The 15976-nt window shown below is 42.5% G+C and overlaps 1 protein-coding gene across 2 annotated transcripts in view; it reads left to right on the top strand.

Moving 5' to 3' along the window:
• Nucleotides 1-4024: 4024 nt before the first annotated feature.
• The window catches only part of CHRDL1 (chordin like 1), a 38368-nt gene continuing 26416 nt past the window's right edge, over nucleotides 4025-15976 (top strand). For both annotated transcript variants that reach the window (XM_041396367.1, XM_041396368.1), the window contains exons 1-4: nucleotides 4025-4432; nucleotides 7221-7366; nucleotides 9083-9195; nucleotides 13156-13249. In XM_041396367.1, coding sequence (XP_041252301.1) covers nucleotides 7270-7366; nucleotides 9083-9195; nucleotides 13156-13249 — 304 coding nt within the window. In that variant the 5' untranslated portion in view covers nucleotides 4025-4432; nucleotides 7221-7269. The remainder of the gene's footprint in view (nucleotides 4433-7220; nucleotides 7367-9082; nucleotides 9196-13155; nucleotides 13250-15976) is intronic.

The following is a 15976-nucleotide window of genomic DNA, read 5'->3' on the forward strand; positions in this document are numbered from 1 at the left end:
TATGAGAGAGAATTATAGGATCATAATTACAACTGTGGTGTTGTAATTGTGGTGGTAATAGGTATTTTATAGATATCTGGGATAGACTGGAATAGAATAGAATAGGATAGAATAGAAACATTTGCAGATGAACACTTTGAGGAAATGATGAGCACATGCAAAATTCAGGAGGGCCTCATCTCTGAGTGCATATATTTTATTCTATACATTGGGATTCTTAACATCCCACCTAACAAAGTGTCATTTACTCTAGGATGGAATGAAACATTGTGTAGTTGCTTTCTCCTGCATTTTCATTGCTGCAGGCAGATTTTATGAGTCTCTTCTCACTTGTGTATTTGGAAGTTAAATTTAAAGAGATATATTTTATTTGCATTTTTTTTTTGCAGAACAATGAAAAACTTTCAGCAACTCTTCAGTCCCATCTGAATATATCCACAGCGAGGTAATGAGGAATTGGGCTGCAGTTTGACATTTTACATAATGCTGTTGTTGTTTAGCAAACTGAATTGAAACCTCAGGCTCACTACATCCATCTGCCTCACTGGCAAATAAATAAATTAATTTCTAGTAGTAGAGGACTGACAACACACTTTGGATGAAGTCCATGCTACAGAAAAAACAGGAGGGTGGAAAATGCTCATGACCATCCTATGCCATAATCACAAAATCATGCACATCTGAAGCCCTTTTTGTTGAGCAGTATATGTGAAGCCTGCTTGGTGAACATCCAGATTGTATTCCCAGTATGATAACTGGAGGGGCTGATCCAAACCACAAAAAGTAATTTAGAGATTTTTATAAAACCCTGGGAATAATTTTTAGCATCTTAAGATACATTTTCCAGAGGGCTTCACTGAATTTATGGGAATACAAAAATCAAAGGACGCTCATCATTACACTAAGAATTTCCTTTCATACATTTTTAGAGTGAAAATTTGACCACAGATAAACAGGAAAAAAAAATAGACAGGGCTATTGTGTCATGTGTCTAATATCTCTCAGAGCTCCATGTCTGTTGCAATTAAGAAAACTCCACATGGTGTGTAAACATGTTAGCATTGGCATGAATCTTTTAGCCTGTTTTTTTTTCCCCTCACAAGAACTGAGAAATAATAGCAGGATACCTTTATGCTGCTCAGTCACTGTGAGGCACAGCACAGGGACATGGACTTCTACTGGCAGTGTCACATTATTTATCTGCTTAATTTCCATTATCTTTAATGAGAATTGCATGGATAAATCTCTGTGCTTATATAAACTCAGGGCATCCTTCAGTCTTTAATGCTCACTGTCCAGAGCAATTCTTTCCTGCACACCAGAATGCAGAGCATATTCAAGCAGTGGGTTCTGCTTGGCAGCATGAAGGGTAACAACTGTGGGTCTGATTCTTCTCCAGAGCTCTCTGTCACACGTGTGCAGCAGCCCTGAACTCCCCAAGCTGCAGTAACAGCCCACTGCTGAGCAAGAGCCCAGAGCAAAGGCCTTGCTAAGTTGTCAGTGCAGGGTCAGCCCTGCCATGGGGCTGTGTTAGATGTGAGACAAGGCAAGGGACAACTGGCTATGGCAATACGCAAAGAGTAGTGGCTTGTCCTTGTCCTTCTTGGTGAGACTTGGCCAGAGCTGGGGGGAAAGGAACAGCTCAGGCATAGGTGAAGCACTCCCAGCATCCAGGGGCACTGGCAACCTTGCCTGCTCAGAAGGGTCACCCACCAAGAGGCCACCTGTGAACATTCTTTTTATGCACAATGTCCAGCATGTGCCACAATCTCCTGTGCCCTAACAACCACAACCCTTGCTGCAGCAGTGTGCCATGGGAAGATGAAGGACAAGAAATGGATGCAAGCATTGTATGTGACTAAGAGAGAAGTCACACTGCATCTTCAGTCAAAAGTCCTCAGGGATGTCCCAGCAACTGATGAGCAGCTTGAGCAGCAGGACCAGGACTGGGACTCAGAGCAGCCTGTCCTTGGAAGTCTGGTTTCCACCAAGTTGCCAGTTTAGTGAGTCCCAAAACCTCACTTGAGAGAAAGGTTCTTTCAGCAAATTCTCTACAACTTATATCTGCCAGAATGGCAGTTCAAATCCAGTTCAAATATCTCTATGTTCAGCAAAGGTCTTGCACCTGAATTTGTATCTCCAGAGACCATCAGACAGCAGCATCTTCTGAAACAGTCTTACAGAATGCAGTGGAAAGTGCTGGCATCTATAGCAACTTTCCCAAAGCACTCTTCAGGCCAAATAAGGAATTTATTTTCAAAGAATCCCTCTGCAAAAGAATTCAGGTCACACAGTCTATAGAAAATATTTCACTTCTCATTACTACTACACTGACTAGGCATAAAGAGTACTGCAACAATTCCTGTTGTTTTTACACATACTGGACTTTGTATCAGCACAAAGAAAATACATGGAGAAAAAATACATAGAGAACACTGACACAGTTGGGTGGATTGTTCTGGAGGATGTCTCTGCAGTAAAACTGAGCTCTGCCCAGGCCCAAAGCTGCATTTACTACTCATGTACCTGCTGTCAACCCCAACTATTAAACCTGTCATTTCAGGGTCATTTCAGTCACACATCTGAGTGTCTATGCTATTCCTATGCAGTTTATCTCACAGGCTGAGCCTGTACGGTCTAACCCAGCACAACACCTAATGGAAAAACATTCCTACAGCCACACAATTTAGAAGCACACACATGTGCTTAATTCTGTTCCATGAGCATGGATATCCCTGTGTGGGACTGGAGCTTGCACAGAGCAGATTCTCTGCTTTCACGTGCAAGTTACAATCATACTTCTGATTCAGAGTTACCATTTCTTTCTCTGTTTGCCCATCCCTGTTTCATACAGTGGCTCTCCCTAAACTATCAGTCTGCAGCCGCAGGCATCACATTGGGAACTAAGAGCTTTAAGCAATATTTTTTTCCTTAGGAACATGGATTACTGCCTGTGCACAGCAAGACAGAGTGGCAGAGTGACACAAAAGTAGGCATAGAGCAGTGTTTTCAAAATGCTTAGTTCCAGAATGCTCTCTTTTCATTATTTAATATTAGAAGTTTTATAGTTGCATTTGACTGGCACACAGCCTTGGTTGCTCATAAAGTCACACTACAAAAGCCTTAGCAAGTCATCTATTCTTTCCTCATGCTAGTATAAGGTTTCACCATACACTGCACCTTCAGTATTTTGTTCAGCTAAGGTACATGGAAGAAACAAAAGTTCTGCTCAATTTTCAGCCTTCTGAAAATATCTACTAAGCCTGAGAGGTGTACGACCTCCCAGCAGTGCTTCCCAAACACCCTGGTCCCAAACTAGGGGAAATAGGTTGTAATTTGTTTCTCCACATGATGTCTTTTCATACCTCACCCTTTTTCTCAGATCATTTGTCAAGAGTTCACTGATCTCTTCTTATTAGTTACAGGGGCTACAAGAAGACAGAAAAAGAATGTTTGACCAAGCATATAATGAGTCATGGGTTTAATTTAGTTCCACCAGAATCTCAATGTGACCTTGAAACCTTCTAACACAATAAATCAGACCAGAGGGTATCAGCAGAAGGCGTCTGGCACACCCCAGTGGATGCTAGCTCCGTCAGGTCTGTTTTGGGGGGCACCCTGACTAGAAGAAGCCCATTAAAGAGCCGTCTCGGTGTGGAGTCCACTCTCCAAGAAAGCCACCCGTGGGGCTCTGTTCCTGCGGAGAAAAAGTGGCCACGGTCACCCAGCCCGCAGCTCGTTTGAAGGTACCGGAGCACGGCCCCACGGCCCGGGCGCGGGTCCCGCGGGCCGCAGAGCGCTCCGCGGGCGGGAGGGCGGCCCGAAGGGCGGGCGGGCTCCGAGCCCCGCGTCCGGTGTCGCCCCTCTCCGCGGCCCCCCATGGCGGAGCGGCTCCACCCCAGCCGTGTCAGTCACGCCGCTGTGCCGGGCGGCGGGCAGGGGCGCGGGCGAGGAGGGGGCCGGGGCGGAGGCGGACCTGCTCACCCCGCCTCCCGCCGCCGCTCGCTGCCGGCGGGGCTGCGGGGCAGGACCCGCTGCCGAGCATCCTCCGGCCGCGGGGCCTCGCTGCGCTCCTCGCCGGGGCGGCAGGCGGTGGCAGGTGCCCCAGCCCGGGACCTTCCGGAGCGCCCACCCCGCAGCGGCCCGCAGCTCGGGCGTAGCGGATCCCTCCCTCTCAGCTCCCGTCCATCAGTCGGGGGTCGAGGGCTGGCGGCGGCAGGACCCCGTCCGTCTCCTGCTTGCACCCCCACTACCCAATCGAAGGGGACACCTAAAAGCCGCGGGAGAAGATTATGGCAACGTGAGTGAGCAGCGGAGCCGCCTGGCCGGACCCCCCGTACCCGCGGAGCGGAGCGCGGAGCCGCGCAGTTGCCTCAGCCCGAGCGCTGTTCGCGGCGCTCTCCGAGCGGAGCGGCCTCCAGCCCTGCCCCAGGTTTGTGAGCTTTGCTGTCCGAGACGAGGCCCCGGGAAGGCGCGGTCCCGCTGCCGGAGCTATCCCGAGGCCGCGGCACACACAGCCCAGCGCGGGGACTCGACGCCTCCCGGGCGTTCCGTCTGTCCCGTTTCGCCGGTCCTCGTCCCGCCGCCCCCTCGGGGCAGCGCCGGCACCTGGCCCGGCCCCGGGCAGGGCTCAGCCCCGAGCCGAGCTCCCCTCCCGGCCCCGGGCTGGTGACCAAGGGGCGGCTGTTCTGTCCGAGCGGCGAGAGCCGGAGCCCGCGGCCGCGGCGCAGCGGGAGAGCCGCCCGCCTACGGCCGCGTCCCGACGGCAGCGGGCGGGCGGGCGCGCCGCAGGGATAAAGGCTCGGGAGGAGCGCACCGAGAGGCTTCGCGCTGCGGGTGATGGAGGGGAGCGCGGCCGTCGGGGCTGAGCTGTCCCCGCCGCTGCATCACCGCAGCCCCGCGCCTCGCAGCCTCTGCCAGCTGCCCTCGGCACTGCCATTCTTGGATTTTGCCGGGTTTTTTTCTCTAATCGTAAAACGTGGCGAGGCCGGACACTGCCTCTTGTAGTTACCAAAGCGGGCTCTTTGGAGGGCGAGGCGTTAAACAGAGCCCCTTCTGCTTTATTTCACTAAGTAATTCATGTAATATGTGGATAACATTAGTTGTTTCTACAATGCAGAAAATACACCAATAATTAACAGGTTAATACTAACTGAGATTATTTTAATCCAGGAATATTTTTAGGACATTGCCCTTTGGGGAAATAAAGGGAGTGTCCTAATAGTGAAAAGTATGTGTTTATATTTGGAGTAACAACAATACAGAAATTAAAGAGAATTAAGAAAGACATCAAAAGTCTCCATCCCATTTCTGTTATTAACTCCTCCATCTCACATTACTGTGCAGCATTTCTGAAAACCAGCAGTCCAAGTTTTGTAATGTTTTTTCCTTTTGAAGGCCTGACATTTAAAATGGGTCGATTTCTGAGCCTTTCTATTCCAACTAACCAGCCTAGCTAACACATAAGGTGCTGCACAAAGGATAATGTGCACCATTTATAACTATTGTTTGCTTAAGCAATCCCTAAGAAGGCTGAAATATTTAAACATTTCTGCTAGTCCCAATGATGTGCTACTGTTGTTCTGAATGCATGCATGATGTCCTGGGACTAAATTATGAGGTTTTAATGCTAAACAGGTTTTTAAAAGGATGTTTGGCTTCAAAAATGTCCTATGTGATTTGAATATGTGGAAAGGGAAAAATTACTTAAACTCTTCTTCTGAAATTGAAACATTATTCTCAACTTGCAGAATAAATGGAAAGTTATGTTTTGTTACTGAATAGGCACGGTGCTTTAAAGAAGGGGTTTCTTTAAACATTTTCAGAGGCAATTTGCATTGTTTTGAATGAGCTTACTGAGTACAGAGTAGTGGCACAGGTTTAGTTAGTTAAGGAAGATGTCCATTGTGGTTGTGGTTGGGGAATACAGAGAATTCTTGAACAGTGAAGGTAATGAAGCTGCTGATAAAATCAGATCACACACCCTTTGTTACAGTATCCTAGGTATCAACAGTCTTAATAGGAAGATCTTCATTTTAAGGGCTTCTTAACTTACTCTTTAGTTTCTTCAAGTTACCCACCACTTTACTTATGCCTATATAAATTATTATTTTTGCCTTGATTATCTGTAAGTTTGAACATATTTATATACAGTTCTGTTATTTATGTGAAAACTGAAGAGGCCAGATTAGTTTACAAAACAGACTGATGATTTTTCCAATAGTGACTCTTTTTGGGTTTTTTAAGCTTCTGTAAAACTAATAGTGAATCCATATCAAGGCTTTTAAAACCACACCCAAATCTTTCCAACATTGTACATTATGGACAAGTGCACTCTGGGCAGATAACACTTTTGTAATGAATGCTTATAAACATTGAAGCAGCACAATAATAGAATCTTAAGTTGGCTGTACTAAAAAAAAATCTAGTTAAATAGTTAATTTTTTCTGTAAAATAATTCACTTGTTAAAACCCAGAAAAAGATAAACAGAATCGCACATGCAGCAAGGACAATACCAGGTCTGCACCACACAGAGAGGAATAAATTAAGCTTTGCCCCACATGCAGGATTTTGACATTAAAGATCTACAGGAATGAAGATGACAAGTCATTCGCCCACTCTGCTCTCAGCTATCAAGGCAGCAGAAGGGTTAACTCTAGAAAAATTAATTATACACAGTACCAGAACAATAGTGGTGGGGAGAGGGGCGAAGGGGCGAGCTGAATAGTGCTGGAAGCCTGCTGGATGTGCTAAGGAAAACTCCCAGTGCCTGCAGCAGGGCCAGTGGCTCACCCTGAACAGGATTTCCACAGCGCAGGACCAGGGACAACCAAGGTTAACTTCAGGACGAAGCAAACATGTTGCAACTGACACCAAAGATACAGCTAAAAGTGATGCTCTACAAGAACATAGCCCAAACCAGTTCCTTGGGAAAGAGAACTTTTAAGAATTTAGATTGCTTACTTGCCAGATTGCTTTGAAATAAAATAAGGACATTTTTAGAAGGAATATCCAGTTTTCAGCTTTCATAAATAGGAATGTGGCCCCTTTTCCAAAAATTGAATTATCTGAAGACAAAACTGTTCCCATGAAAGAAAGATGCATAATACAGATATATTATTTTTTGTTCTGGCCGTTTAAGAATTCTGTGTGCTGGATAAAATAATTGAGTATCTTACAAGATTTTACTTCAAGTAATTTAATTTTTTTTTCCCAACAGCTCAACATTCTCTTCTTGGAGGCTCTTTTTTTTCCTGTTGACGATAAAGATGGAAAGAAAGTGGATATTAGATGATTTTCATTTTATCTTTTTTGGTGTGCTTTGTCTCCTTTTCATAGATGGAGGTAAACTAGAACAAGTAAAACGTAAGTAGACTTCAAACAAAGCTGTCACATTCACATAAACTGGACATTTTCCTTCTAGTTTCAGATGTGGTTTAGAAAAGAATGTCCTAATCCTTCTAATATTCTTCCTCCTTCTAACCCTGTATTTAGTAGAATCAGGCCACAGCCACACTTGGGGTATATTTTCCTAAAGCTGTACAGGTTATAGTGCATCACAAAGAACATAACACATCAGTTGGATAATCTGTTTTATTTCAAATATCCTGAGTCAAGAGTGTGCTTAATTCTATTTAGTAACCTCTGTAAACATCTGACAGATTATCTGGATCTGTCCCATGTATAAGACTATTGTGCTGAAGTTTTCAGCTAGTGTAAAGCTTGTCCAATACTGTTCTTTTGTGTTGTAAAAACAACCTCATATGAACTGGATTAGATTCTCAAAATCCTTTGAGAAAATTAAGGATCTCTCTCTTAAAAGAAAATTGTCAAAAACTTGATGAGAAGAATTGAAAAGAATACAAACAAAAAAAAAGGAGCATTTCTGTAAAGCCTGTCATCCGTGGGAGATGTTAACATCTTTCAGAAATCATGGCAAGGAGGAATAGCTGCCCAAATAAGTCTAGGAGTTATTGACTGCTTCAGCCTTGTTACTAGGTCTCTGGAATGTTCTCCCTATCTGCACAGGTTGGGTTTTGGCCTCCTTCTTACAAAAGACATTATTTGCCCTTAAACATTTTTAGCCTCAGTATCAGCAGGTTCTGCTTCCAAGGAAGATGGGGGAAAACCAAAGAGAGTGAGTTCCAGGAAGGCCCTCTGCCCCACTGAACTCACTCACAGGAAAACCACGTGCAGGAACCTTGTTCAAAGAAAGAACAGTGAGAAATTGCCGAACTCCAGCCGTCTGTTTCTCGCATCCTGTGTTTCATTTGTCATGCTCCTGTGTGAAGGGAAAGCAGATCACAGCTTCTACTAACAGCCCCTAGCTCTGGCTACTTCCCTCTAGCCCAGTGAATGTGAAGAGTGTCCCTGGCTTGGATTAGCACATGGAAGATGGGTATTTTTTTAAGATATTCTGAAGTATCATCTGTACTGTGGGTAATGAATTAAACTGAACTTGGATATTATTAAGATAACAGAAAGGAATTTCCACATGGAAACCCATGAGAAACACCCTTTTATTGTAGTGATTTGAGGTTTCAATGTGAAACCATAGTGTGACAGGAAGGGACAGGACAATAATGTCTGACCTGTATGTGGATTTCTGCAAGTCTGTAACTGCAAGATCAGAAGTGCTTAGTGAAAAAAAGATCTTAAAATATTTTGAAAGCTGATGCATAAATTATTTCAACATCTCTCTATGGTACAACCTGGGATTTTTCTGAGTTGGTCCAATTGCTTTGGTTTTTCAGTGAAGAGGTTTTGTTTCCTATAAGCCTGTCTGAGTGATCAGGCACTTACATTTTCTTACCTAAACAGGTGAAAGGATAAACTCACCTGTATGAAAGCCATTTAGTTATAATTCCAGGAGTTGCAATTTTGGAAAATTGGGAAACCATGTCATTTATTTTGGTTTGGAAGTTAAGAAAAAACAGCATGTGGAATTAAGGGTCTTTCTGTTGTGTAATTCTCCAGGAAAAGAAAAAGTAGTTTACAGAAAACTCTGCACATCTAAATACTTCATAAACATGGAATGGAAATTTTCATTCATAGCTTTTTCAATTCTTTACTGTTTTACAGATTCAGATACATACTGTGTGTTTCAAGATAAGAAATACCATGTAGGAGAAAGATGGCATCCTTATCTAGAACCGTATGGCCTTGTTTACTGCGTTAATTGTCTTTGTTCAGAGGTAGGACTGCTGAGTTATTGACCTACACCTCCTGCTTGCTTCATTGACTGGAGTCCTTTCACATGTAGCTACAATTTGACAAAGCCCAAACCTGTTTTCACTAGTGGGTCCTGGTCATGCTAGAAGAAATAGAGGCAGGTGATTCTAGTGAAAGGAAAATATTAACAGAGAAAGCCAATACTGGCAAAAAATACTTGCATAGCGTAGACAAAACAACTCCTTAATTAGCCAGAAGCTTTGTGGATACTGGACATTACATCTCCACTGATCAGGCCCACTACCTAAGTCTAATCCTTGCAGTTCCACCAGTATGGATGATTATGCTGAACCTGAATTTGGTACTTTGATCTATGTACACTGCCAACAACTTCCAGTCAAAGCATCTGCTGCCCTGAAGTGCTGAAGGAACAGGCTTAGATATCACTGTTAGTAAAAGTCAGTCAAAGAAGAATGAGATGATGAAACATGAGAAAAGGTTGTGGGGAGCAGAGAGAATTGGATAGAACATGAAAGGGCTCCCATCAGTTGATGGCTGATGCAAAAACACAGCAGTCAGAGATCCCCAGAGTATGTCATATACAGCTGGGAGGAGGCACAAAAATGAGGGCAGTTTATGTCCGTTAGAGTACTTTAAAATAAACAGTAAGGGATCTTAATCACTAACACATGAGACACTCCAGATGCTGAGTTCTGTCTGCTATATTTAATGCAGCATAAAGTATTCCTTGCTATTTTTCCTCCCTGCAAGTGTAAAATATTGGGCCCCTGTGCAGCATTTGCTCTGAGGGAATCTGCTACTACAATTCAGTACAGAGATGCACAAACAGTAGTCCCACAAGTTCAGCTGCAGAATGCAGCTGTGAGAAAAACAAAACAATGTAGTAGGAAGGAAAGGAAAAGTCTCTGTTTAGAGCAAAAAGGAGTTTCCACTCAGCTTTTGCTGATGTATATGCCAAGTTGAAAACTCCCTTAGAGTTTGTGTGGAGTAAAACACTCATTAAATCATTGGAAGAATGTGTCTTGGGTGGGGAAAAAATTAACTGGAAATCCTAGAGATCTGGATACAAATAAATGCTTGATGATTTTTAGAGAGATGTTGGACAGTTTGGAGGGATGGGAAAATGCCTGGTCAGCTCCTCTAGACAACAACATTACTGGGACCCAGACACAGCCACACACTATGAGCCTTCGAAAACAGAGTCTGTTTTATTTTTTAACATGGGTGTGGAAGACAAAGTGATAGTTCAGGGCAGCAGGTTTAGTAAAGAAGGAAACTGCTTGTGGTACCTTCCAGTACATGCAGCTCAGAAGTGGACTGGACTTTACTCCTTTGTTTTCTATGTTTTACTTTTGGTATACCATGAGGGTAAAAATGTAACCTGGGATAATTTCAACAGTGAGGATGCTGAGGGATCTCTTGGATGTGACTCTTCTTGTCTAGAAGGAAGATGATTGCAAATAACAACTGTAGCATCCAACCACTCATTTGAGCTTTGTCCTGGCCAAAATCTTGCCCTCAGAGCACTGATCTACCATAAAAGCTCTTGAAGCTTCATCACTTTCATGAAGTTTCCTTCAGAAAACCCTCAACAATTTATAATTTTAACCAAATAAAGGCATTAGAAAACATACCATGACATAGCACAAGCACAGACCCTAAACCTGACATATGACAGTGTAAAAGATGAAAGTAAAGTGTGCCACAGATAGCAAGTCAGAGAGATCCAAGCATAAACCACATATGATTCCCTGGCAGGTAGGCAGAGGATCTATAGAGAGCTGATGCAGCAACTGATTCCCTCACACTGCAGAGAAAAGCAAAAAAATCCCCAGGGTCTTTATGTCCACTGTATCAAAATATCTTTGCTGGCCACAGACATTGTGATCCACGTGATGTCTGCACAAAACAAGTCACATCAGCCAGGCACCAGACAGAGATCTCTGTTCTGTCTCTAAACAGTCTGTCTGTCCATCCCCCCAGCACACAAGCTTCTGATGTTTAAGAAAAAGGCAAGGCAAATTAACTAAACAGAGGCCAAGTTATACAGCCTGGGACTAAAAAAAAAAAAAAAAAAAACAACCCCACACCAAAAAAAACAAGCTTTCCTGTTTTTGTGTGTGTATAGTATTGTATTTTTACAAGTTATAATTTACATACTTAAGCCAGAATAAAACTAAACATAATTCAGTGTTCTCACCCTGTTCCCCCTTCCTTTTACAACGCCTCCTCCCTCCCAGTTCATAGTGGAGCCTGTTGACTGTTACTGTCAAGTAAAATAGAGCACTCACAATTTGTCAGATCATTATTTTACTCCCTAAAATACAGTTTTTTAAAGCAGTTTTTTGCTTTTGCTTGTGTTCACAGTCATATCTGCAGACCTCAGGCTAAATGACTGCTCTCCACCCTCAGCACTGATAGCCCAGCTTTGGGAGAGAGATGCATCAACACTCTCTGGTACCTGATGCAGAAATGTGACCTTGGCCCTGGCTTAGACAGACTGACCAGCACTTGAGTCCTGCTCTGGTCCTGGGGCTGTTCTCCCAGCTCTCACTGTGAATGCAGGTGTAAGATCAGTCTCACTAAGCACAAGATCAGGTAAAATAGCTCTGTCCTGCAGCAGACAGTGGAGTCTGGCTGGCAGCTTGGAGCAGCAGAGTTGGCCTGCAGAATTTTATCACAGCTGACCATGCACAGAAAATAAACATTCACCTCAGGAGATTCCACAGGACTTTAAATGAAAAAGAGTGAGGTCAAGAGTGAGAACAGGACAAGTCAGCAACATGGAGACAGGTCAGCAGGCAGTGCCAACCTTTCTTCTACAGCAGTGCTTCACAGGCTCCCACGTCTGCTGGGAAGCAGCTGTGCAGACCAGGGATAGTCCCTGTTCTGTGAAGATCCTACACTCTAAAATTTGGTCCTATTCTACAAAATCAGTATATTTCATTTCAGTTCTTATTGGAAACAGATGGTGATAATCATGTTTAGTGTCTCTTTCCAAAGCAGATGCACAACTGTAGTTTGTGGCTAGCAATGATCTAGCAGTAGGATTCCAGCCTGTGGTCTGCAGATATTTGTCAATTAATTATTTTGAAAGGGATGAATAGAAAAGCCTATACATCTGCTGTCTAGGGAAGTCTGCACATCCACTGAAAACATTTCAGTGCTCCAGAAGGCATATGAAAATAAAGTGGGTTTAGTCCTGACATCACCTAAAACTACAGTCATAACTTAGTATCAATGTTCATGCTGAAAGATCTTTCTTGTTATAAATATGAGCAACTCAGAGGTAAATTAAGAGGATGAATTATAGATGGGAAATGGGAATATGAAATGGATAGTCTTTTCTGGTTACAGACACTGGAGAATGAAAATTCCCTGTGTTTTAATTATAAATCAAACTTAGATGTGGTCAAATAGAAGATTATGTTAATGACATGAATAATGAACCCTATTCCCAAGACTTAACTCATGTTTCTTAGAAAAATGGCTACTTACCATCTGGGTTTTTTTGTCTACTGGGAAAGCAATAAAAGGAAAACAAAAGACTCTCCACAGTTTTCAGGAACAATTACAGATGCTATTGTCTCTTGTGGTCTTGAACTAACCCTCAGTAGGGGATATCTCAGAGATCGACCATTTATCTATGTCTTAGTTTTGGAAAGGCAATTCCTAAGCATAATCTGCTCAAAAGAAAAAGAGAAATGGAAAGAAAAAGAGAAATGGAGATTGTTGCTATCCTTTTTTAGACACTTCCTCTGATTTTAAGGTTTTTAAAGATTTCTGACCTCCAGCATAAATTCAAAGGCAGTGGAAGTATCTGGGCATATCTTGGTGTGAGTGAAACCAGAATGTTGTAAAAAGGCTTTTTAAAAAAAATGTTTGGATGTAGAATAGAGAACACAGAAATTTGTAAGACAGTGCCTTTCATTAAAATACTATGTGCTGTGTTCCATCTGCAGAATGGAAATGTTTTGTGCAGCAGAATAAGATGCCCAAGTCTACACTGTGCTTCCCCTGTGCATGTACCACAGCTGTGCTGCCCACGATGCCCAGGTAATTCCTATTAGTGACAAACAGTTCTTTCTGAAATAGTTATTTAATATGCTGAGTAATAACAAAATTAAATATTTGTGCTGGAAAACTTCTGTGAAGTAAACGTCCTCCTGTATCCATTTAGGTAATGAGAGGCTTGTCCTACAGTAAGTTACAGTATTTCCCATGGTGTTTTCTGTTTAGGAAATCAGAAGAATAGATTTGTGAAGAGATCAGGTAACCTATCAAGTCCAATCCCCTACAATCCAGGCAAAAAGCAGCAATCCTTTCATTGACTGTCCATTCCAGACTCCTTATCTCTAAATTCTATCACAATAAAACACCATCCCACAAACTTCCTAGGTTCCTGGTTTTGGTGCTTTTCATAAGAGCAGACCAAATATATATGGTTATTTGCAATGTCTGTCTGTTAACAAGCAATTCAAAATTGCTCTGGCAAGTGTGCAGTTGTATAGTGTCACTGTACAACCAGTCTGGTAACGTTTACCTTTTACATCTCAGGTCCAGGCATAGCTTCATAATTAGCAGAGACTGTTGTAAATCATAGAAGCAGTGCTGTAGAAGTTTATGACTATATAAATCCAATTGGATACTGTATAGTAAATTCTCCAGACTGTACATTTATTATATGCTCATTATTAAGAGCCACTGTATGAAAGAGACTAAGCAGGATCTTTCACGAGCCTGTTCCAGCATTCCCGACATGGCCTAACGGCTGGGAGATTTGACTGGGGCTTTTCCCTACATGCCTGTCTTAGTGGCACCCCACATTTCCATTTATAAAAGAGTATTCATGCAGCATCATAGAAAGGGGTTTTATTTGGCTTTCTGCAGAGAGTTTAATTGTCTGAGGAAAGCAGCTGTTCCCGGAGCACAGCCTGTCAGCAGGAGGCAGTAAGTGCACAAGGGCGAGGCTCATGAGTGCACAAGGAGGTTGCTGTTCAGGTGGGATTGATGTGTTCACTGCACTTACTGGATAATAGATGGTATCCACATACTATACAATGGTATCCACACATCAGTTTTGGCTTGGATTCATCTGCCCTGACAATTATTTACTCTCTCTATCAGGCATGTGTACCAATATCTGATCTAGGTATCTAGAATCCTTGTTTTAACCAGTGGCAAGGAAGAACCATTTGGAGCTTATAATTCATCTGATGCTGTGATACTGCTTTTGTGTCTTAGGATGAGATTGAGCCCATTCAACTTTAAATACAACTCTTTGGAGTTGGATCATTCAGTGGAATTTTCTTAAAACATCCATTAGAGTTTTCTCTATAATGGTCTACTATGTAAGAAAGAAAATTTCTAAGGCAAAATGCTTTCTTTGGCAAATTAGAGCTTAGTAAAATAGTAAGGTGCTGGGAACACAAACCCCTCTTTTGTTTCCAGATCAAAAGAAGGACTGGTGTGCTGGTGTGCCCAGAATCTGGTCTGTTTTCCCAGTTAATCTAAGCTTCAGTTGGGAAGACAATAATCTAGATACCCTTTACAGCTGTTGGAAACATGAGGGTGATTCACCTGTCACCCAGAATGAGAAGACTTTTTTCCCTGGAGACGCCTGTCACTCACTCTCCACTGAGTATTGATTATTGAGGGAACACAAGAAAACTGGATGCTTACTTTTTGACAGTTTAAGTTAAATCACAGAAATCCTACTCAATAATTAGCATTTGCAATCACAAACTTTTCCTATTATTTTTTAGTATCTCTGTATTGTATTTACTATAGAAACATAAATGCTTCTAGATTGATTGGTTTTTGCTTCAAGTGCTCCTTGGCAATGAACTATTTTGGCTTTTTTTTTGTTCACGAGCTTGTAAATGTCATTATACCTATGAAGATTTTAAAACATTCTACAATGATCTAGTAAGGAAGAGTAAGGCCCCATGTAAACTTTCATACCCCTTTTATCAAGTTAAGTTCTTCCTATTCGTAGTCATCAACTGGAATTTTGTACTCCCTGTTTAAACTGATAAGTTTGGAAAATTATCAGAATGAGCCTTTCTTGAATTGTGACCTATTATCTTCTCTTAGCTGTTCATAAAATCTATTTTTAATCAATCTGCTACAAATGATGGGCCATTACATTGCTGACTATGCACTATCTCATTAAAAATGTGAGTCCCACTAAGGTCTGTTTTCCCCCTGATTTAATCTGTAACAATGTTAGGTAAAAGAGAACCAGGAGTCTCCTGTGATTTCAGGGCTTATTTACATTCTGCTTTCTGCAGTGATTATGTGTGTAATATTTGGTGCTCTATCTCCAGTGGTAATTGTTCATGCCTGATCTGAATAGCTATGTCAAGCATTCTTGCAGATCTTGTGCCAACTTTCCATTCCTGTGTGTCCAGTGTACAATGTCTTTTGTGCAACATCCCATGATATGCAGGAAATTCACTTCTCTGGTTTTCCTGGTTATTTTTTTAATGCAATGTGTGAAAAGTCTGGCCATTGGCCATCCATGTGGACTTCTCTCATAAATGCTTGTTATATTCTGTCACATATGTTCCCCTCCATTTCTCAAGCTGCATTACAGAAATGAGTAATGCTTGTCAGAGTGACCTGGGGCTCTTCTCTTGCCTCTCTGCAGGCCTTGTAGAGTGTAACTGCACAAATCACTGTCTCCTTATTTAATGAAGCAGAGGTAATGCCAGGAGGCAGCATCTTTCATTGGACATTGAACTTCTTAGCTACCTAAGTGAAGGAGCTGTTGAAAGGATT

This window comes from Onychostruthus taczanowskii, unplaced genomic scaffold (assembly GCF_017590055.1).
Source record: "Onychostruthus taczanowskii isolate IOZ18803 unplaced genomic scaffold, ASM1759005v1 scaffold13, whole genome shotgun sequence".
Classification (NCBI taxonomy): domain Eukaryota; kingdom Metazoa; phylum Chordata; class Aves; order Passeriformes; family Passeridae; genus Onychostruthus; species Onychostruthus taczanowskii.